Below are 25,186 nucleotides of genomic sequence, written 5' to 3' on the forward strand. Positions count from 1 at the left end.
TCTGCTGCGGATGCCCACACTGTTTTTGTCACGCTTCGATCCGCATGACGGGAAAACGTCTCCACAGAGGTTTGGTTCTGTAGCTGCCGGGTCGGAAACGCAAGATCACCTCGGTGGAAAATCCCACAATGCACTGCAGTCGCGTGCTGATGGTGGCTGTGCTCGCACTGCAAAAAAATAATGAGCTTCCTCTGTGTTGTTGTCTTGTTTTCCAGTACAAATACATTGTTAAATCAAGATACATTTACCTGAGAGTGAGATCTTGCTTAAAACAGAAATATCAGAGCAGAAATCTTGTTTTCTGACCCCACTGATAGATATTTTAGTTGTTTTACGCAAAACCTCACTTCATTTTGATACATATTTTTAATAAAACAAGACTTAATAGATTATCCTGTCATTTTGCATCTCAAATCTTGTTTTCTGACTTTCTTTTTCAAATGTTTTCTCGTTTTAAGTAAAAGCACTTAATTAGTCAGAAAACGACTTGAGAGGCAAATAATTTTTTATTAAAAGGAAATTTATTTTTTTTTTTGCTCAAATCAAGAAAAGCTTAAACAAACTTAATTTCTGAAAACAAGACTTTTTGCGTTTTTGCTTTAAATTTGTTTCTTATTTTTGGAATAAAAAAAAAAAATTGTTTTCCTTTTAATAAAACAAGATGAAAAAGACTTACAGTATGATAGGCCTTTTAAGTTTTGTTTTCTGAAAAAAAAGAAAAAAAAAGTTAATTAATTAAACAAGAATCTAAAAAGGAATAAATAACTGCCAATGGGGTCAGAAAAATAATCTTGTTTTACCTTTTAATTAATGGTATTTTTCATATATATTTTTTCTTGTTTTACGCAAAAACTCATTTAATTTTGATATATTTTTCAGTAAACAAGACAATCTTGATTCAAGAAATTGTACATATTTGGACTGAAAAATAAGACAAAAATACTAAATAAGAGAACAATTTTTTTTGCAGTGCATGGATTGTTCATGTGAGGGATTGTCTGAAGGTCTTCCCCTGATACGCACAAATACACACACAATAACATCTACACACAAACCCACACGTCTGACACAGGGAAGCACTTCTGACTGAGAACCAACCACTCACTTGCTTTAAAGTGCTAATTTCTACATTTCACAATGAAAGAATGGCTTCATGTGCCTCTCAAGAGCACAAGACCAGCCCGAAACCACCAGAAACCACATCACAGACGCTCATCTATTAATAAATACAATTATTAAATCTCTTTGTAGGCAAGTTTATATTCACAGAGCTCTCAAAGAGGCGATGACAAAACCATCATAAAACAAGAACACTGCGTAATCTGAATAAAAAATATACAAGTTCACAATTTATATGCAAAACAAAATGCTTCATTATCAGTATTTATGTCTGTTTTTTCCAAATATCTAAATATCATTCATGTAAATTTGAATTAATTTGATTTTTCTTGCAATTTCTTACAATTCAAATAATTGAACTTGAACTATTAAACCTATATTTTTACTCGGTTTACTACAGCAATCAATGATTTAAACAATTCTTTAATTGCTCTTGCATTAAATATTTTCTTCCTTTTAAAAAAAAAAAAAGTAAATCTAACAAAATTTACTTAAGTTTGAAAAAAAAAATCTACTTAATTTTTAAAGATACAGACTTCCAAAACTCTTAATAACTCAAAAATCTTAAACTTCATTGGCATAACTGATTTTTTTTTTTTAACTGTTATTAGGATAAAAATAGATAGCACATAATACTTTCATTCTTCTTGCATTTCTAAATATGCATTTTAAAACCTTTAAGCATAAATCTAACCAAATACTCGGGTTTATGCTCAAAACAATTTGTGAATGATGTAAGAATAATTCAAATGAACTTAATTGAAGATATTTTCTCTGCAATCTCTTAATTACTCAATGCATTTGTGTTTTCAAGTAAAGTTATCTTGTTTAAAGGATGATTAGATATTTCTACTGAAAAAAACAAGACCAAAAATACTGATTAAAAAAATCTTGTATGCAGAATAACCATGCATCTGTCCTAATCCGGCACGACATGCTTCCAATGACAAGTAATCAGTCAGTCTGCAATGAAAGAGTCAGTGCTGCAACATAATCACAGCCAGCTGCAACGCTGTTGATGATTAATATGCAGATTTTTTTAGACCAATGAGACCGCACTGATTTGCATGGGCAATTGACCCAATTAGGACACAATAATTCTGAAAAAAATAAATGTTAAATTCTCTTGCATTTCTAAATATTTTGCTTCCCTTAGTATTATGCAAAAGAATTCACAGTTGTGTGAGCAATAGAGTTCATGAAATAGAAATAGATCAGTGTAAGCATGTAGAAAAGGATGAATGCTTATCCAGGCGTCCATAGACTTCCTATTTGCCATGCGTTCTACAATATTAAACTGGAAGAGAAGAGCTGCCAAGGACAAGTTCCTCTTTCTGAGTCAAAATCCGGGGTCAGAGGTCATCAAAATGAGCTTAAGTGGAAGATCGTATCCATTTTTCCATCCACAGTGAAATGAGTCGAATGAAAGGAGCTTGAATTAAGCGTTAGTCCTCATTAAGACTAACATCGCTCCAGTCTGAGGTGATGGTGGTTCTGACATCAGGGTGGTGCATTCTGGGATACGGAGCGGCCCATGTGAAGATTTTAGTCTTCCTGACACATGGGCAGATTGACGAAGGTGAAGACGTTATATTCGATCATGATGGAGAAGCAGAGGAAGATGACGTACAGAACCAGCACATAGACGCCCAGCTTAAAGTCCAGCTTCCAGCCGTTCAGATGAATCCCAATAATCTGCAGGTCAAGAAACATCCTTTGATTGATGTTGAGTCAATGTGTGCAATGCAGTACTCATTTCACAAATCGATACATTAATAAGTCTTTAAATTATTAAAAGAATTGGGCTCTCAATTATGAAATGTCTAGACAGATAACTACACAAAACATTTCACTGATTAAAACTAAAACTACAAAGCAATTGTCAGTCACTTCATAAAAAGATTAGAAATAACTCCTTATATAAATAATAGTTATATATTATATATTTTTTATTAATTTATTTTTTTTAAATTATTAATTTAATTTATCAAAACATTCTCAGCAAATGAAAACCAAAAAATGCAATATTTAGTTTAAGCAACAGTCAATCATTTCATATTAACATTAAAATAAAAATGTAAACATTTCAATTTATGTTTTTATAAATTATTATTATTTATAAAGACTCAACCATTTGATTATTAAAATATTCAGACAAATTTTAAGCATTTGTCAATCACTTTGTAATAACATTTTATTGTCATTATATTATCAAGTGCTACACTGAATATTAGTTTAAATTGATACATTTTTATTAACTTATGTTTTATTTTTTTGATTTGTTTAAAATAATATAGATTGAATAATACATTCCGCACATAAAATAATAATCTCTATGTTGTATGATTAGAAATTAATTTGATTTAATAACATTTATAATATATAATATTATAGTTTTAGTTAACAGTTTTTATTAGCAGATTTTTTATTATGTGATTTATGTTAAAAGAATTGACAATTTGAATGTCAAAATATATTCTGAAAAAAAAAATATATATAATTTATTTCATTTCAATTCATCTGATTTTTGTATTATTATTAGTTTGATATATTTATGTTTATAAATTTTTTTAATAAACATTTAAATTTCTCCACACTTAAGCAATGCTCCAAAACTCTAGTAAGGGATAAGTATTAATTTTAATGATCATAACTGTGATACCAGAATTAACAGGAGATTCCTCCAAATCTGCACACCTGATGCACAAAAGTGAATCATTTCTTAATGTTTTCAGCAGAATTGACAGAGGAAGTCTACAGCTTGCGTCTGAGTCTGATTGAGTCACGAATGGTGTCAGGATTTACTCACGGTGAGCGCGACAGATCCCAGCAGCAGCACCACGGAGTAAACCAGTCCCCGACTGCTTATCATCACCTGGACGAAGGGAGGAGACAGTGATGATTACACCATTACACTAAAAACAGTAGAAGCTGCTGGTTTCAGCTTGATCTCTGTTCAAACAGAAGGAGCTGCTGGATGTGCTTACAACTGATCCATAGTTGACTGCCATGGTCTGCAGCGCCCAGGGAACGCCGAGCCCCACCAGAATGTCAAAGACGTTACTGCCGATGGTGTTGGACACGGCCATGTCTCCCAGTCCTGCAGAAACCAGATACGCTTTCAGACCGGACAAGCAACCGTACTCATCTTGCAGATTGAGATTCAGAGGACACTTCTCATGAAGTCTCTCAAGTGTGATGATATAATCTTAACTTGCATAGCAGCAGCATTGTAAAAAGGAAAAAAAAACTGAAAAAGTTACTTATTAAATTTATCAGTGGTGAAACACTGAAAGTGAAAGTGAAAAAAAAAAGTAATAAGCAACTTAATAAGGAATGCAAAATAAAGATGTGACCAAAAAATAAAAAATAAACTACATTTTTCAATAAAGATGCAAACCTATGAATGAAACAAAAAGTAGCCACAAGAAGTATTTCTACCAAAATAAAATGAAAATAATATTATTTATATTAAAATAAATCAATAAGATTATTATTAACAATAACAACAACAACCGTTGTTGTTTTAATTGATAAAATAATTAAATATTTAGACAAATAAAAATATAATTATAACAACAACAACAACAAAACATTATTTTATCAAATGAATAAATAAAATAAAATAAAATAAAATAAAATAAAATAAAATAAAATAAAATAAAATAAAATTAAATTAAATTAAATTAAATTAAATTAAATTAAATTAAATTAAATTAAATTAGTGTCCAGGTTTTATAGGGATATTGGGTCATTTTATAAAACAAAATAAAAGATTTAGACAAATAACAACAATGATAATATTAATTTAACAAATAATTAAATATTTAGTCAAATAAAAATATAATAATAACAACAACAGCAACAAAACATTATTTTATCAAATGAATAATTAAATTAAATTAAATTAAATTAAATTAAATTAAATTAAATTAAATTAAATTAAATTAAATTAGTGTCCAGGTTTTATAGGGATATTGGGTCATTTTATAAAACAAAATAAAAGATTTAGTCAAATAACAATAATGATAATATTAATTTAACAAATAAAAAATATTTAGTCAAATGCAGCTGCTAATCATTATGTCATCACTTTCAAAATATTGCTCTCAGAATAAAAAAATAAAATAAATCAATCATCGGCTCAAAAACAACGATTATAAAAATACCAGTTGGTGCCAGAAATTACACACTTACCCCCAGTTTCACAGACCAGGCTTAAACCCAGTCCCAGACTAAAATGTAAATCTGAACTGTTTCAACTAAAAGAAACTTGCACTGACTGATCTTAAAACATGTAAATGTAAAACCTTAATCTTTTAGATACACATATTTGGACTTCAGTGTAATATGATCCTCAATATTTTTCTTTGGCTGAAAGTTGCTAATCTTGGATTCTCCAGCATTGAGATGCAGTCCATGTCTGAAGTGATTGATAGTGATTACATTACCTGTTCTGTTCTGCTTAGATCGGATACGTGCAAGTAAAACAGTCCGTGTTTCATGTTAAATTCATTCTGCTACAGTTTTATTGATCAGAACCTTGACGAGCCACGATCAGGCTGGCGATGCAGTCCGGGACGCTTGTGCCCGCCGCCAGAAACGTGATGCCCATGATGACATCGGGAATGCCAAGCGTGTATCCGACGATCGTCACCTAGAGGACAGAGTAAAGCTGTCATAAAAACAAGACCGACAGACCGGAGAGAGAGAGCCGTGTCGCACGTACCATCCACACCATGAAGTAGGAAAAGACGGCGATCCAGACGGTGGAGAGGATGAACGAGAGCATGAAGTATTTCTCCCAGCGAGACTTGGCACAGTTTGGGATGGTGAAGAACAGGATCAATAACAGCGGCCAAGAGATCAGCCATTTAGTTCTGTTCACACAGCCGGCTGAAACACACAAAAGCACTCATTTTCTGTGTTCCAGTCATTCTGATGCTAGTTAATGTTATCATATTAGACCAGTGGTCACCAACTTTATTTTAAGCCCAGAATCCCTGACCTCAGCCTTTCTAATAAAGATCTAACTATTAAAGAACTGATAGAAAATGCAGATTGTCCTTCTAATTTGAGGCCTTTTATTTAGTATTTTAATTAGTAATGCATTGATCAAGATTTCTCATGACCCATTTAGATTATAGATTATATTATATTTTTTTTTTTAAACAAGAAAATTGCATGCAAATTGGCCATAAAGCAAATGCTTGTAAATCTCTCATTACTGTATGTAATATTGTTGCCAAATATAGGATGCGATCTTTTGATTGAAGGCCTCACTCATCTCAGTTTTTGAGTGAAAAAAATGAAGAAATTATACACAAATTATGCTTATTTCACTCAAAAATTCAGGTGCATGTGCTCAGATCAATCGCTTCCAAAAAAGAAATACAAAACCTGTGCTAAGTGAAAGAAAACAAGTCTAAAAAAAAAAATAAACGCATCCAAGATATGGTGATAATATAGCATAACATTTTGTACTTGTTACAAAACCTGCTTACAAAAAATGCTTGAAAATCTCTCATTATGCGATATTATTACCAAGTATTGAATTCAATCGTTTTCTTTTTAATTATCACAGCTTTTGCATCTCTTTTTGGGAGTGATTAATAATAAGACTAAGTGATCTTAGTTTTTGAGTGTAAATTGGCAAATAAATTATCCACAAATCATCCAAAAAGAGATCTAAAACCTGTGCTAATTGTAAGAAAACAAGTTGGCAAAAAGACTGAATCCAAGATTTGATTCAGATATAGCATAAGGAGATTACAAGCGGTTTTTAAAAGACTAATGGCTTTATAAGGTTCCTCACCTGGTATTGTGAACGGCGAGGTGAGCTCACTCTCTTTCTCTTCAGCGGTTTTGTCTTCTGGGACGTTTCCATTCTCGATGTCTGGCTTGCCGTCCACCACAGCAGTCTCCACACCGTTAGCCGACTGCACCAACCTCTGACGCTACACACAAACAAACACTGCTCTACAAATGCATCAACATTAAAAGTCTGGCTGATGAGCTGATGATAAATTGCTGGTATACATTGATCTGCACTACTTTGTCAAAAAAAAAGAAAAAAAAAAAAAATGAAAAAAAAAAAATAATAATAATAATTTAGGCATCACAACATAATAATGTACAATTTGAAAAATAAATGTTTATTTTGATGAAAATTTAATTCAACAGTCTTATTAAATTATTTATTAATTTGAATTTGAAGTATCGTTCAAAAGTTTGGGCTCAGTAAGATTAAAAAATAATTATTTATATTTTAATATTTTAAAGACGCATTAAGTTAATTAAAATTGACAGTAAAGACATTTATGATAATAACTCAAATAAAATAAAATAAAATAAATAAATAAATAAATAAAATAATAAATCAATTTAAAAAAACCTTGTCATGGTTCCAGGAAAATTTTAAGCAGTTTTTAAAATGTATAATAATCAGAAATATTTTTTGAACAGCAAATCATCATATCAGGATGATTTCTGAAGATCATGTGACACTGAAGAGAAGAGTAATGATGCTGAAAATACAGCTGTGCATCACAGAAATACATTACAGTTTACAATATATTCACACAGAAAACTCGTTTTAATTTTTTTTCTGTATTATTATTATTTAGCTGTATCAGAGTGTACCTCCGTTATAATGAGACGGCTGGCCATGCGCAGACGAGTCTTGGGTCCGAAGTGGTTTGTGACCATCACACGGAGCCCGGCTTCAGGGAAACGGTAGTGTGGAGGACTAGCGTTGATGATTTCATCAACCATTACCACTGAACCTCGACTGTAAACCTTACTGGACTTGACTTCAGAAAGACAAAATACATATCCATAAAACAACACACAACAAGATTTCTGTCTTGCTATGCAAAAACAACATGTTTTTAAGCACTTACATGAGACATTTACTCCATCTCAAATTATTAGCTATATTTTCAGAGAAGCATCAGAGAAAGAGCGTGCGGTAAACACAGAAAGGTTTAGTAAGACTAAACAGGCAGGCAGAGTTAAACGTGAAGGCCAGAAACAGGCAGATGAGGAATGAGGAAAGATACAAACTCTGGTGAAAAGAGGAAAGAGACAGAAGTGATGGAGGAGGCAGTGACTGTACCTCTCAATCACAGCGAGAAGCAAAAGTGCTGAGATCTCAAGAGCTGGAAAACACACACTGGATCTGCTTTAACACCGAATTTCTCTCACAAAGATAAACCATAATTGGACAAAACCCAAGTCATGCTGTTCAGAGAATATGCAAAAAATAAGACCAAGACTTCCAAGAAATATATCTTTAGTTTAAAACAGACGCACCAAACTCGAAGAAATGCCTTCTTTGTTTCCATGCTGCTTTTATACATTGACATTTTCTGGAGGTCTTAGTAGCTATTTAAAAACCTGAACTAACCTTGAGAAAAAAGGTCAAATTAAAAATTATCTGTTTTTTTTTTTTAGAATAAGAATCTTACTGGTAAAAATGCCAATATAAAAGAATATGCCAAATTTTGAAAAATTATTTCCTCTTTGTGATAAGGATTTTATTTGTTTATTATGAGCTTCTTCATTATACTGTATTATATATATATAATCAGGGCTGCACATAAGTGGTCCGCATGCGCGACCAAAATAAAAAATGCGTAATATAAATATGTTCTGACAGCGCATTTGCATACCGACATGGTTGACAGCTGTTAATGCACAATTACCATTTTAGATCACAAACTGTACTATATAAGTTTTATTTTCAACCTGAAAGCATAAATCTAGGCTATGCCTGCCGTTTGTGACATTCATACACTGACGCTCATTAACCATCATCAGCGCTAAATCCGGAAGCGCGTATACTTACTTGCCGGTAACCCGCCAAAATAAAAGCCGGCTGAATTTAAGTTTGAATATGATGAAAACGCTTTTATTTATTTATTTTTAGACGCTTTTTTTCCAAAGCGACTTAAAATTGGGGAATACATAAAGCAAATCTTCTTAAAGAGGCAAACCATTAAAGTAGTAGTAAATATTAGCATTTTATTTTTAAGTTATTTACGATGAAATAAATGCATTTGTATTTAATACTAGGACTGCTTTTTATTTTTAATAATATTATCACACACTAATATTTAGTTTATTTACTATTATTTAAAAAAAAAACTAAATAAAGAAAGTGTAATAATATTATAACTATCTTTAATTCATGTGTTATAGTTGCATTTAATGGGTCATGCTATATGCAGTGTGAGGACCAAATATTATGTGCACCCCTGTATATAATAATAAAAAAATCTGGTACATTTGTTGATAACTCTTATCAATATGGTTCCATTAGTGAACATTAGTTAACATGAACTGAAAGTGAAATATTCTAGCATTTATTAAACTCAGTTCATATTAATTTCAACATTTACTAATTCATCATTACAATTAATGGACCTGAACTTACATGGACTAACACTGAACAGTTAAAAAAAATGAATGAATTGTTAGTTAATATTAGTAAATGCTTTAATTAATATTAATTAATAAACCTTGTTGTAAACTTGTCCTTATTCATTTTTTCATGAGCTTATTAATTATATAATAATAATAATAATAATTTTGTGTAATATATCTACAAAATAATGTAATTTAGTAACTGAAAACATCATTTTAGTCACAGTATGCATGAATTATATATACATAAAGACACCCTAGAAAAAGAGAATAACTTTGGAGCATAACTGGCTGTATTTAAAACATACTATACAATATTTTACATTTGAAACACATTAGATTTCAAGTAAACTTGTATCTCATGGTTTGTACTGAGGTTGACATGAGTGTTGAATTATGGAGCATGATTTGTTTGAAAGCCTGTCTGTTTAGTCTTACCTGGACCCAACAGCGGTATGGACGGATCGTCCCAGTTACAGTCTAAAAGCTCTTTACCGTCCTCCAGTTCACTGCCGGACGCTGCATTTCCATTAGCAACATTCTTGTCGCTCCGCCTTGAGAAGAACTTCTGCAGGCTTGCATTAAATCTAATACAAACAAAAACAGAATCACAATTTTCTTCCATACAAATTTGTCTCTTCTGCTCATCAAAGCTGCATTGATTTGATTAAAAGCACAGTAAAGACAGTAATATTGTGAAATATTATTACAATTTCAAATAACACTTTTCTATTTGAATATATTATAAAATCTTCATATTCTAGTGTAAACTGTGATGCATTGTATTTTTCAGGATGCACAGATGAATTGAAACTTCAAAAGAACAGCATGCATCAGAAATTTGAATTTTTTTGCAACATCATAAATGTATTTTCTGTCACTTTTGGCCAACTTAATGTGTACTTCTGAACAAAAATCACAATATTTTGAACTTCTATTTAGCAAGCGTGTGTATATATACACTCACTTCATGATAAGGATGTATACAGCATACATGACCACCAGAACCAGACTCTCCCACCTGAAACACACGATCAAAACCAGACGTCAGACGGAGGATTACAGAAATCAGACAAGAGTGAAAAAACTAAAAGAGGCTCACCACACAATCTTTTCATCGTAGATGAACTGATGTCAGGTGACAAGAAGACAAACAAAGAGATAACCAGTGCAGTTACACTCTAGTTCCAGTAGAGAAGAAAAGTTAAGCTAAAGAAATGTTAATATTCAGCATAAAAATACAAATAAAATCTATATATGTATCCCATATTATTCCCAAAGTTTTTTTAAATAAACCCTCAGTTAATGGTCACATGATAAAACAAATGTGTATTTATCTTTAGTGTTGCTTCATTATTATTTAACATTTTTATGATTTTATTAATTATTAGTTTTTCATCATCTCTGCATTACAGGATGCTGTTTCAATGTTTATACGTTTTATTTGAGACTCACCACAATTAGAGCAATTACAGACAATATGTAGAAGAAAGAATCACGGAAAACTGGCCACCAGGTGAGTACGACCACCTGCACACATCAACACAGACTACTGTTAAATACATACACATAATGCACACTGTACCACCTATGATTTACAAACAAAGAAAACTTGAAAAGTGTTATTAATATTTAACAAACAAAACAAATCACATTGGAAATGGAAGGGCAAGTTGAGTGCGATTCATTGTTCCATGCTGCACATTTTGGCAAATGCATTGATCACATATTTTCTTAAATATTTACTTTCTAAAAATCCAGATTCCTCAATAGCTTTGAAGCACGTTCAGAAAAGAGCCACATCTTATCAAAAAGCACTTAAGCGTAGAAGAACCATTGTGGTTCAACAAAGAAACTTTCAGCAAACATTTCTTGAAAAAAAAAAACAAATTAATCATCTTTTTCCACTATAAAGAACATTTTATGGATTGGAAAGTTCCCACAGATGTTAAAAACTCTTCATGGAACGATCAATGCCAGTAAAGAACCTTTTTTCTCAAAGTTTTTTGAGCTTCTTTGGAATTTAACTTCTTGATGTCTCATTCCAGATTCTTCATATCAGAGTTTTGGCGCTGGCTTCTTAAATGCACCATTATCTAAATAATTTTCTATAGATGCATCAATACAATACTGTTAAGTCTGATTACTTTTGGACAGTTTGTTTCAATTAAATTGTTTAATGAACCAGTTCATTTATGTAATTATGCAATGCAGCAATATATGTGGAATATGTTTTTGAGCAGGAGCGACTGTGAGAAACTTGTAGATCTGTGATGCTTGAGCCACGAACTGTTTCAGATGGTCCAGTCTGATTTGGTAAACCGATTCAACTAGTTCATGATTAAATTGTGAACTGGAAATCACTCTGGACTGTTTGCTTGAGGCTCTGAATTACAGGTTATAATGTTCGGTTTCTTGCACAGACTGATTGTTTCTCTTCATAAGACCTCTATATATCGTAAGGATCCATGTGTATTCAATTTGTTTGACCTGATTTGTTTTTTTTTTTGCCCAAGGTTTCTGCTAAAAACTGCTTTACTGTCCCCTACATCTGTGATAGCCTGAGGGTGAGTAAATTAACAGCAAATTGTAATTTTTGAGTGAACTGTCCATGCTGTTGGAGAAGATGCGCAAACACACCTGTCCAGCAAAGATCCCACAAACTCCAATGATGCAGAGAATATTGAAGACGGCAGAACCGACGATTGTTCCAACTCCAACATCACCGTGAGTGATGAAGACACCTGAAAACAGACTCAGTAAGCAAGAGCGCTGCACAAAACACCAGGAACAATGATTATGTGATTTTACCTATAACAGAAGCGAAGAGTTCGGGCGCTGAGCTTCCCGCCGCCATGAACGTGGCGCCAGCCACATCCTCGCTCAGATTCAGCTTCTGCACAACACAATAACCGCAGACGATTCACATCCAACAAAGCCTTTGGCACCAACACCGCCCAAATCTGGAGCAGTATGTTTTATGAGCTTCTGAAAGCCTCAAAGTGGGTCAGAGGAAGAACAGCGCAGATTCTGCTGCTGCTCTCATTGTACCGCGGTATTACTCGGATCAACTGGGAATTCACTTTAAACAATCCTACCTCACAGATTTTCTCAAGAGACATCACAAAGTAGTCATCACACACGATTGCCAGAGCGAGGAACATGTAGAGAGCCTGTAAGAAGACGAGAGAACACTGTCAATTCCAACTCATTAATATCTTACTTATTTCTCCTAAATACCACATGGAGATGCACATGGAGATTTTTAATTTAATCTCCTGCTGCTTGGATGTGAACTGAGCTCAGAGTTGCTAATATACCATAGTCTGCAATCGAGAGTCAGAGGTTTCATTATGAACTCAAACATTTCTCATCAAATACTCCTGGACACAATGATTAAAGTTATACGATTCACATTCATTTTTAGTTCTGTAGTTTTATGCTCAAAACAGACTCTTCTCAAGTATGTGCATAATAACATTAAAATTGCATGGAAAACTCAAACTTAAAAGATGTGGGAATACTGAATGTTAAAGCTTTAAAGTTTGAAACATTTTAGCGTAATGTAAAAAAAAAATTAAATATTTTGCCTTGGTAACTAACTGAAATAAGTTTAAGAACTAAAGGACTAGAACTAAAACTGAGAAACAAAATAAATTGAATATAAATAGAAACAAGAATTTGAATTAAAAACATAAAAAATTGCTAAAACTAACATTAAAATCTAAAATAAAATGTAAAAATAAAAGCTAATTCAAAATATTATTAAAAACTATAAAAGTATACAAATAACACATTTTATTTAAGTATTTATTTAGTATATAAACACTTAAATTAAGTGTATATAATTGTTATTTTAGTATCGCTGATATATACTATAATAGTATTTTTAATTAGATTTTATTTTTATATTTTAAAAATTTTATATTTTATGTTTTTTATTTTGTTTAAAGTTTTAGTAATGTTGTGTTTTTGTAATTTCTATTAGTTTTTGTTTTTCATTTTTATTTTTAAATGCACACATTTGCGTTGTGCTACTCTTGTACTAAACAAAAATCACAAAAATACAAAACAAAAGAAATCAAAAACAACCACTTCATTCAGGGAGAGTAATTAATGACAGCAAATAACTACCTTATTAGTAATGAATCCCTTTAAAAATAACAAATAACACATTTGAAGGAAACTCTTCGCCCCCGTACTGAGGTTTGTTTCCAACCCCAAAAATGTAATGATGTGCAACAGGATTGCAAGCCTAAAACAATGCATGAACTATGCATTCACAGTATGTTTCTGACCTTACACTATATCAACTACTGACCCAGTGTGTCTCTATTCAGGTCTCCTAAAATAAATACTTTCAGGAAAAGCACATGTGAAAAACCTCTAAAACCCCTGAGAAATGAAAGCTTCCAGAAGCCCGCTGGTTGCATTCACCTGCCGTTTATCATGGCTGTCAGCTCCAGAATGCTGTCTCTCCTCCACTGAACCCGTTTCCTCCTCTGCATGCATAATGTACCCTTGCTCTCCAGGCCTGACTGGAATTCACAACCGCATTCACTGCAAAGCCTTTCTTCATCTAGCTTAATGAGCCGCCATTCCAATACATGCTCCTGTTTATTCTCAATTTGAAACCAAAGCAAACGCAAGCAAACATTATGATGACCTTCAGTGATGAGGATGATGGCAGCATCATAACATTGCATAACATAACTCAAGTTTTTTGAGTGATTTGCACATAAAACAGCTGTAGTTTCGTTCTTCCACCCTTATTCCTCTCTGTAAAAATTTACCGTAAAAAATACTGTATAATTGACCTTTAAGATGTCTATACTATATGCGATGGCCTCCAATTACTGATATTTTCTTTCAAATAATCTGAAGAAATACAAGTGATAGAAGCAAAATGACCCCATATTTAAAAAATGCCCATTGCATGAAAAAAAAATGTGGTTTTGCGTGTGGTGTCATGCTTTAAGACAGCCAAAATAATCAACATATAAACATCAAATGTGCCAATAAAACTCACTAGCATTTATCAGATGATTTGTAGGTTCTGCTTAGGCATTTTACAGACTGTTTAATCATAAAAAGCATCAATCCCCTTCATGAGCAATAACTTTACAGTAACAAACAGCTTAAATCATAGTTCATCATTCCATTTCTAGCCACAGGGGGCACCAAAGGACAGAAATCCCACACACGGGACACATCATGATTGTTTGTGTGAATGCATAATTCAGACCTGAGCTGTGCGTGATGCAAACATTAGAGCATTAGAGCGGCTGCTTTACATAACCACAGGCAGATTTTAATTGTGCTGCTCATGGCTGGTGGAGTTAAATCTTGCATATTAGCAGTGGATTAACCCACACTGAAAACAGCAGAGACGCACGCTATTAAATCACAGCAGGCAGCAGGAGTGAATCCACATCATTGTGGTGACCAAATTCACTCTTTTATACCTTTACAAAACTTCTGTGCAAAAATAACCCAGATAAAATTTCCCACAAACTTGCAGGATGCAATTTTCTAAATGTTCTTTGCTAACCTAAGGAAAGAGAGAGAGAGAGATAAATGGACTTTCTTACCGCTATAATATGTAGCATTACAGCACCGCTCTTCCTCTCATCATTGGTGAAAATGTCATCTGGAAATTCACGAATGGCTGTAAAAGACACAAACACACATTTACAGTCATGCATTTTATCCAACGCAACTTACAGTGGATTCTGCTAAAAATTCCTATTCCTTTAGAAATATTTATTCTCAAATCAAGATACATTTACTTGAGAATTATTATTATTATTTTTTTTTTTTACCTGTGCTTTCTCTCTACTTTTGTCATTTAAAGGCCTTCATGCAGAAATTGTATTTAAAACCCTTCATGCCATCTGCACCATACCACACTAATGGAAAAATGGTGTGCACATCATACACGGAAACGAAGCGGTCCTTCATTGACATTCAATCTGTAAGTAAAAGCAACACTTAAAATTACAGTGCCAAGTGTAGTCAAGTCACCTTTATTATCTTGTATAAGACACAAGTTGTACAAATCGTTCCAAGAAGATATAAAAAAAAAAAAAAAAAATGAGGACAGAATTTAAATTTTTGGGTGAATTATCATTTACCCAATGCTCATGCTCTGAACTCTCGGACTGATTCAAATGATCCGCGATCCCCAAACTGACTCAAATGATTCGCGATCCCGCTCCGAACTCCCGAACTGATTCAAATGATTCGCGATCCCCAAACTGACTCAAATGATTCGCGATCCCGCTCCGAGCTGCCGCACAGACTCAAATGATTCGCGAATCCGCTCCGAACTCCCGAACTGATTAAAATGATTCACGCTCCGAACTCCCGAACTGACTCAAATGATTCACGCTCCGAACTGCCAAACTGACTCAATGATTCGCGATCCCGCTCCGAACTCCCAAACTGACTCAAATGATTCGCGAACGTGCTACGAACTCCCGAACTGACTCAATGATTCCCGACCCCGCTCCGAACTCTTGAACTCATTCAAATGATCCGCGATCCCCCTGCAAACTCCAAACTGGCTCAAATTATTTGCGAACCCGCTTTGAACTCCAGAACTGACTCGAATGATCTGTCGACCCGCTCCGAACTCCCAAACTGACTCATATGAATCACGCTCTGCACTCCCGAACTGACTCAAATGATTCACAATCCGAAGTTCCCATCCAAATCAAATTATTCAGAATCAATTTCGAGAATTCTAAATTCCATTCCATTATGGAACACAGTATTTTTCACCGTTTGCTCTAATGGTGTTCAGCACATTCTAGCAAATATTGCATGTACAGTAATTCCAGTATTCCATACAGAACATTCACCTACTGTGCACACCATACATAATGCAAAAAGTACTATGACAGCTATGCTATGCTATTCCAACCACAGCTGACTTCCACAAGGCCTCAGATAACCCCTGTGCAGCAGGACGTCATTAGAAATGCCAGAACATGCAAAAGCAGCCTGTCCTTCACCATGAGTCAACACTGTCTCTCCTCAGCCAGCTCTAAGAATAGCAGCATATAGATTAAACTCCTGGACAGGTGAAGGTGACTTTTATGCTCCATTTCAGGCAACGGATTCATTAAGCGGCCACTCATCACATGTGCTCTTAGTTTAGCAGGGAACATATCAATATTTCTTGTCTGAACATGAACAAGGCTGGCGAAGGGATGCAATGATTAGAGCTTCATCAGACATGATCAATCCGTCTGATTTCACACTGACGATTTACATGCGCCTTTATAATGTGATTAAAGCAGTGCTGTTAAACCAGAGCTCATGTTAACTGAATACTGTGATTATGTTAATGTGATTAAACTCGTAATTAGAGTAACAATAATCACAGTGAAACCCAGACAGATGCACAGCAAGAAAACATGATAGAACAGAAACAGTACAGCTTTACATAACAAGGCATTGCGTAATAAAAAAAAAAGACACCAAGTTCTCTAGAACCTGTCAACATTTACCATTTATAGCAAGCAAATAAAAGCAGCAGTTTAGCTGTGTTTGGTTGGGGTACAAAAGAGAAATTGTTGTTTACTGCCACACTTCTTACAAGTAGTATGTAAATGGTACTGAACAGGTGCTCAAAATAGCATCCTACCAAATTATTCTTACTCTTTCTGCAGTATATGATGCATATAAACTACTTCTGATCATCCCTGAGCCTCTTCCGACAACCAAGGATGCAAGTATTTGATCAAAAATACAGTAAAAACAGTAATATTTTGAAAAATAGCCATTTCCTATTTTTATATATTTTAAAATGTCATTTATTTCTGTGATGCACAGCTGAATTTTCAGTGTCTTAAGTGTCACAATCTTCAGTAATCATTCTAATATGCTGATTTGCTGCAGAAACATTTCTAATTATTAACAATGTTGAAAACAGTAAAGAAAGAATATTTTTGTGGAAACTGATACTTTTTATATTCTAGGATTCTTTGATTAACAAAAAGTTCAAAAGAAAAGCATTTATTTGAAATTTAAATCTTTTTGTAACATTAGAAATGTCTTTACTGTCACTTTTGATCAATTTAACGTGCACGTTCTTAATAAAAATAAAACATATTCATTTATTTATATATTTACTGTATGTTTTGTATATATCTACTTTGTTCTTCACCGTTTATGGGACATAACATTTACATTTTCACAATGGCATACACTTTTTTTCTGTATACAGTATGTAATATTAGTCAACACTGCACAATATATACAATTTCTTTAAAATAGTAAGTGCATGTGTAGAAATTATGCTAAATTTAATTCAGAAAGTGTTATCTAATTTAATGTAAACACATTTTTTAGTATATGATCAAAGAGTTTTGAAGGCATTTTAAAAATTAATAAAGAGAATAAAGCCTATATTTATTTGTCTAATATTTTGAGAATGAAGAAAATTACGAAAATAAAGTAGTAACTATATAAGATTAATTACTAATATTTTGAGAACATAAAGTCAAAATGACCAGAACTAAGTCATAGCAATACAAGTATAAAGTCATAGAAATACATTAAAAACTGGATTTAATCTTTCAATGCTACAACTTTTTTCCTAAATTTGACTTTATTCTTAAAATATGACTTTGCTCCCCTAATTAATTTTTTTTTTTTTTTTTTTTTTACACAGCACTAAAATGCTGTCACGCTGTAGTAATTCAAGAAAAAGATGTAGTATACTAATACTACAGGTTCATTCTTTACACTGGATTTGGAAGATAAAGTAAACAAATTGCATTGTGGGATATAGTAGCATGCAATGCACAAATTTGTACAATGTGCACAGCATACATATTTTATACAACAAGAATAGTTGAACACTGCAGATATGTGCAGTCGTTGCAGTATGTGAAGTGGAACAGAGCTGATTTAGTTTTGTGTTTCCGCACATTACTTCATGAGACTGTCAGTCATGTGTGAGAGAGAGTCAACACGTCATGTTCTCCTGAGACACACACTCATCTGTGCTCATCATGAATTCTCTCACAATAGCTCAGTGTGGAGACCCACTGCTCCATTGTGTCGTGGTTAAACGGACGTTTGGCTGCAATGTTTCGGCTCGTCACATTTCTCCAGCTTCCGATCATCGCAGGCCATTAGCGAAGCATGAATCTCCCGTCTGAGTATGCAGGAAAGATCGCTTCAGTTTCCAGTAATCTGAAGATAAGTGTCCTACACTATAGTACACCAGAGCCAAAGATGTCAAGATTATCAGTAAAGAGGAACATGTACATACACAAATTATTAGATATGAACGGACGGATGACCAATAGCATGAATATTAGTGGTTTCAGTGGCCTTGCAAGTGAAAGTCCTAAGTCTGATTTCTATGGAAGCCTGTTTCCCTCACAGAATAGGAAATAATGGTAACTGCAACTCACAATTCAGACATTATGAGTCTATATCTCTATTCTGTGTTTATATCCCGCAATTCTGCATTATTTCTTGCAGCTCTGAGTTTGTATCTGGCAATTCTGCATTTATATATCACAGTTCAAAGATTTTATTTTGCAACTGAGAGTTGATATATAATCTGTTTATTTCTTGCGGTTCTGCTTTTACATATGGCAATTCTGAGTTAATATCTCACTATTCAGTTTTTTTCTTGCAATTCTGTATTTATATCTCGCAATTCTACACTTACATGTCGCATATCTGTAATAGTTAATACCTCGCAATTGTGTGTTTATATAACATAATACTACATGGTGTCTTACAACTCTCTGAATTCTGGGTATCTGGGAACATATTTTGTGTTTCTATCACAGAACAAAAAATAAATAAGGTAACTGCAACATTTTATCTCACAAACACTTAATTTTTTTCCCAAACCACTGAATGAGAGGAAATAAGACTTTTCAAAGAAATGTGATTTTATATCACAATTCTGCATTTATCTCTCACAATTCTGACTTTATATAGGAAAATGTCAGAACTGTGAGATAAAAGGTTTTTTTTGTTGTTGTTGTTGCTGGTGAAAACAAGAAATTTGAAATCAAAAGTCTTAAAACCTGGTTGATTTGAAGCATCATTCATGTCAGATGAGATACACACTAAAGTTCAACCACTGAAGTTGAGTTGGATGGATATTGCTTGCCATCATGTCAGAATAATGCAATTAACCTCTTATCCTGTAATCTTTCAAATGTATTTGCGTGTTGCATAAGAGAGATCAGTAGATGGGACATCTGTTACAGACGCACGTTTGGACAGACACAAGCACTTTATAAAATCAAAAGGCTTATGGGAACAACAGAATTACATCTGGACAGATAATAGACTGATCTCACAGTGCTGGATGCTTAACAAATGTACAAAACAACTGGAGCACAACAAGAACACACTTTTAAACAAGCGTGAACACGACAATGAGCATGTGATAACTGAATGAGCAAGTGTCAAAAGTTTTTTATTTTGTTTGTTTCTAATATTTCGGTCTACAAGTGGCTAGCCAAGGTTTCCAGCATTAAAAATAATAATAATAATAATATACAAGTAACATAGAATATATAAATGATAAAAAAATAGAAAATAGAAAATATAAATTAATATACAGTATAAATATAGAAACATTTATTTATTTTTATTATTGCTATTTTTATTTTTATTACTATTTTTATTGAATTATATAATAATATATAATAAATCATCATATAATTATATTTAATTAAATAATATATTTATATTATTTATATAATAATAATAATAATATAATTATATAAAATAATTATAAGATATATGGTGGTAGTACTAATAATAATAATAATAAATATTATTATTTTCTTATTACATATTCATAATTATAATCCAAAATGTTACATTTTCTGAACAATATTAGACTATTAGAATATTAGAATATTACAAACAACCTAAAAAGAAAGTTTTCAAATATTCAATATTATGTGTGATTTAAAAAAAAACTTTAAAAAATAAACAAGTGTAAAGGTAAGAATAATAATAATCATTAATACTACTATTATTGTTGTTGTTACTGTTATTATTATTATTAATAATATTAATAAACAATGTATTATAATCCATATTTTAATTTCCTTAATTATATTACACCTTACAGATGACCTAAAAAGAAGAAAATTTTGACAAATTGAATTGTTTTATATACATTTTTTTATATATAATTTACTTTTTTTATATAAAAAATACTATTCTAATAAAAACTATTTTATATATATATATATATATATATATATATATTTTCATAATTATTATCCATAATTTTAACCTCTTTACAAATGAACTCACATCATTTTAAATTATCTAAAAAAGCAGCAAGGTTTTACCCACATACCGTATGTTTTATAAATGACTGTGAAGTACAAAGCTCAGATTTAATATAGTGTGTGTGTGTGTGTGTGTGTGTGTGTGTGTGTGTGTGTGTGTGTCCAGTGAACCTTGAGTGTCATCAGCAGAAGAGGCTAGTGCAGAAAAATCTAACGGCTCAAGTGTGTAATGAACTGAATAATGAAGTAATGGAGCAGATGAAAGAGAGAAAGAGAGAAACTTGTCTTCATACGAGAATGACTCGGCTTAATTCACAAATAATCGAGAAATTATTCATATAATACTAGAACTACAGCCCAAAGTCAGAACGACACAAATCCAAAGCTACAAAATCCTTTTACCTTATGACTAATCACAGGTTAAGTGTGAATGTTTCACGAGTTTGAAAGGTGCTTTGCACTGCTTTTAATCAGTTATGAAGAGTTATAAAGCTCAGCTCCAGATCTGCAGTATGAAACAATGCAGTGCTAGAATGTAACCAATCATAAATTAAACAGCATTGCCTCATTAAATATTCATGAGTTTAGCACACGCACAGAAAGTGAGAGAGAAACAGTGAAAACTAACTCAAATCCATATGACATTATCATTAATAGATGATTTATGTAGCAGCAAGTAACTTCTAGTATGAAACAAATGCTTTGCTTTCAAATTTGGTCATTTTTAAAGAAATTTTAATAATAAATACAGTCGTGTAGTCGACCAATCATCTTGTCTTTTCTTCTTTACTACTAGTTACAGCACCAAATAAACCTGATTAACATCAGAAGGTATGTTGTTTCAACATATTAAAGTGTGCAAAGTGCAAATCCACCCACGTTAATCTACTAATTTCTAAATGGCTGTGTACCAAACAAAGCTAGGGATAGGCAGATCGATCCTGAAGTATCAATATATCGATATAAATGTGAGTATCAAAAGTTATTTTGTTTATTTGATTATTAATGCATGGAATATGCATCGCATTGGACGAGTAATCTGTTTTAGTGAGTAACTGTGTAGGATCGAACTATTTTCCTGCTCATCTGAAAATGTTGCAAGACAGAACCAATCAATCACAGAGAGCGCTTACTCACTGCTGACAGTGCATTCAAACAGTGCTGCATTTCACAAAAGTATCATAAGAAAGCATCAATGCTTTTGGGAAATGCAGCCCAGAACAATGCTTATCAAAGGACAGAAGAAAAAAAAAACATTCTTTAGTTATTTGTGTGCTGTTGTTGCCCAATCAAAATAATTAACCTTTTAAACATGCAAATATGAAATATTTATGTAATGCATTAATTATGCCTTTTTAATGCATCTTAAAATGCATCATTGTATGACGAATACAATTATCAGTAATTGTAACCACAGTTATAATAATTTAACTAAATCTATTATTTACTACATCTTTGAAAATTATAATTTTTAAAGCACAACAAACAACCAATTTCAGATGTAACTGAATGTGAATCAACAATAAATGATAAATTTGGTTGTATTTTAATCTATAAAAAGCATTTAAAATATAAAACATTTTATAAAATAATGTAAAAGTTAAAGGGGTCATGAAATGAGAAACCAAATTTGCCTTGATCTTTTGGAATATAAGAGGTCTTTGTACCATTAAAACGTCCTGCAAGTTTCATAGCTTAAGACGTCCTCCCCATTATAAACGAGCCATTTATTTAATCAAGCTCTAAATACAGCTCGTTCTGGATCCATGGTAAGAAGTGACGTCACGGTGCGAAGTGACGTTCCAACCATTTGCATATGACCGCCTCCAGCACAAGACAACTACGCTCATTTCGGATCGTTGTCGCGCTGCGCGCCTCACAAGTGTTCAGTCGACGGACAGCGAGTGGGTCTGTGTACAGGAAAATTACAATGCCACGCAGATGTGCTGTTCCTGGCTGTGGACAAACAACATCTTTGAATACGCTGCCGAAAGATCCTGACGTCAGGGAAAAATGGATGCAGTTTATTTGTATAAGAGAATCTTGAAAATATGTCGCCTTTCTAGTAGGCCTACATGTAATAGAAGATTAAAAATGTTGCCTTATCAATGCTGCATCTTCAAATATGGCCTGTGCATGCATTTTTGTCCGCAGTACACCCTATCATTTCATTGAAATTAGGTAAATAATGTTGAACTGTTAGCATATTAAACTATAGAATAATTATGCAACAATAAACCGTTTTCAAGTGTCTCGGGTTACAATTTTTTTATTAATTCAAAATAGTTTCACTTTCCATGTGGACACGGGCTGATCCAGTCTTCGTTGTTGTGGTGATGGTTCATTTTCCTCTGATTCCTCATCTGATTCCGGCTCAAACATATAAGGTTTTATCATTGCAAGAGCCATCGCTTCGAATGCATCACTCGCTACTAAACAGTTACGCTCAATCCGCAAATGTTCCGTCAAATGTCGTTAGCCAATCATAACAGTGGGCGTTAACACTGAACTCTTAAAGGGGAAACAACCCAAAACAGACTGTTTGAATCAAAGGATGAGAAACAGGGTGGGAAAATGTCATAATTCACTACATTTTAAAAGTTTTTTTTTTTTTTAACTATAGTAATACTATAATTGCACCTAGGGGACCATAATAATAAAATAAAAAAACCCATGTCATGACCCCTTTAAATGTAAAAATACAACATAAAACATGTAATAAAATAACAATTTATGCAATAGAATTAATATTTGTATCAAATAGTAATATATACAATATATAATCATAATATAATATAATATAATAACAATAGCATCATAATATACATAATATTAAAAAATTATATATAAAAATATCATATAAATAATATATAAAGTAAGTGATTATCTACACTCAAACACTGCCCCTGCACACTTGAAAGCGTAAATTAAACATTAGTATGAAATATGAATAAGTATAATTTAGAGTTATTTTCAACATATAACACTTTCAGCACACTAAAAGCCTTTTCCAAGAAGTTTTGTCTCTAATTTAATCCCCATATTTATCAGCTAAACTCACTAATGGACTCTTCCAGACCCGTCCCAAGTAGAAATAAGATATAAATGCACATAATCTGTGTGCAGACTGAAATGAGTGTGTCAGGACGTCTGATCGGTGGGGGTTAAAGGACACACGGCTGGTGGACGCTGAGCTCAGAGTGATGACTGGAGATTTGTGATGCTGACTCACGGTGTCTCACATGAAGACTCGAAACAGAAACACACACTCGTCACGCCTCTGTCCCACTTCAGCACTGCCAAACGTGCTGGATCTGAACACAACGAACCTGCACTAACATCCATCCTCAATGTCACAACAATCACCCTGCTTTCCTCAGCCAAAAAACTCAACAAAAACGCCTGATAACAACTATTTAAGCCAAAAAGCAGCTTGTTAAATTTGCCAAGTATCCTGACCTGAGACTTACATAACCCAGAGAACATCCCCCACAGAAAGAAATAACATCATTTCAACACTGAATACTGTATACACAGACTTTTCTGCATTCAGAACGAATAAAGACTTATTACTCGGCTCATATGTTGTATCACTTCATACACACTTTCTTCTTATGAACATGCACACAATTAAAAAGTAAATAATATAAATACTATTAAAAAAAATACTGTGGCAAGCCAACTCTATTCTATTCTATTCTATTATAGTTGCGTTTATAACAATATACTACACACACATTATAAACAACGTTAAGGGAACATACAAACAAACATAACGGGAGTGTGTGTGTGTGTGTGTGTGTGTGTGTATGTATATATATATATATATATATATATATATATATATATATATATATATATATATATATATATATATATATAAAACAATAATAATAACAATAATATTTTATATATTAAGAGTATTCATAAATATGCATTCTGACTTATTTACACTGTTAAAGAGCTAGATTATCATACTAAACATGGAAAGTTTCAAAAAACGAGTTGGAGTATTTCTGTGCCAAATCCACTCCTTCAGGGTTCATGTAAGTCCCAGTGTTAAGGGAACAGTGGATGCAGTTTGTTTCTCCGGGCAGCAACGCAGTTGAGCGAGTGTTTTTGTTTGTTTGTTCCTGGAATTTTGGTGACGAATGTTTTTAACAAAACCAATAAAATGTAAGTCAATAAAGTTTTTGTTCCTGTTTTATTTATGTCGATGTCGATGTCAATCGCTACTCAAAAGCATCACAAGCTCGTGACTCTTTAGCTCCGCCCACAGCACGCCTATAGGAGCTCTAGCAGTCTTTTATAAACCTGATAAAACTCTTCAGAGATATTAAGGATGCAAT

The 25,186-nt window shown here is 32.8% G+C and overlaps 1 protein-coding gene across 4 annotated transcripts in view; it reads right to left on the minus strand.

Moving 5' to 3' along the window:
* Positions 1–1,581: 1,581 nt before the first annotated feature.
* LOC113068610 (sodium/potassium/calcium exchanger 4-like) overlaps positions 1,582–25,186 on the minus strand; it is a 37,221-nt gene continuing 13,616 nt past the window's right edge. For 2 of the 4 annotated variants that reach the window (XM_026241388.1, XM_026241387.1), the window contains exons 5-19: positions 15,138–15,214; positions 12,645–12,719; positions 12,358–12,442; positions 12,187–12,290; positions 11,002–11,076; positions 10,649–10,674; positions 10,514–10,567; positions 9,985–10,133; positions 7,762–7,931; positions 6,935–7,076; positions 5,849–6,015; positions 5,662–5,776; positions 4,107–4,219; positions 3,929–3,994; positions 1,582–2,814 (exon numbers count right to left, since the gene is read on the minus strand). In XM_026241388.1, coding sequence (XP_026097173.1) covers positions 2,665–2,814; positions 3,929–3,994; positions 4,107–4,219; positions 5,662–5,776; positions 5,849–6,015; positions 6,935–7,076; positions 7,762–7,931; positions 9,985–10,133; positions 10,514–10,567; positions 10,649–10,674; positions 11,002–11,076; positions 12,187–12,290; positions 12,358–12,442; positions 12,645–12,719; positions 15,138–15,214 — 1,568 coding nt within the window. In that variant the 3' untranslated portion in view covers positions 1,582–2,664. Of the gene's footprint in view, positions 2,815–3,928; positions 3,995–4,106; positions 4,220–5,661; positions 5,777–5,848; positions 6,016–6,934; positions 7,077–7,761; positions 7,932–9,984; positions 10,134–10,513; positions 10,568–10,648; positions 10,675–11,001; positions 11,077–12,186; positions 12,291–12,357; positions 12,443–12,644; positions 12,720–15,137; positions 15,215–15,368; positions 15,519–25,186 lie in introns of all 4 variants that reach the window. The other 2 variants (XM_026241390.1, XM_026241389.1) reach the window with 2 other exon arrangements.

The sequence above is a fragment of the Carassius auratus genome, linkage group LG45M (genome assembly GCF_003368295.1).
Source record: "Carassius auratus strain Wakin linkage group LG45M, ASM336829v1, whole genome shotgun sequence".
Classification (NCBI taxonomy): domain Eukaryota; kingdom Metazoa; phylum Chordata; class Actinopteri; order Cypriniformes; family Cyprinidae; genus Carassius; species Carassius auratus.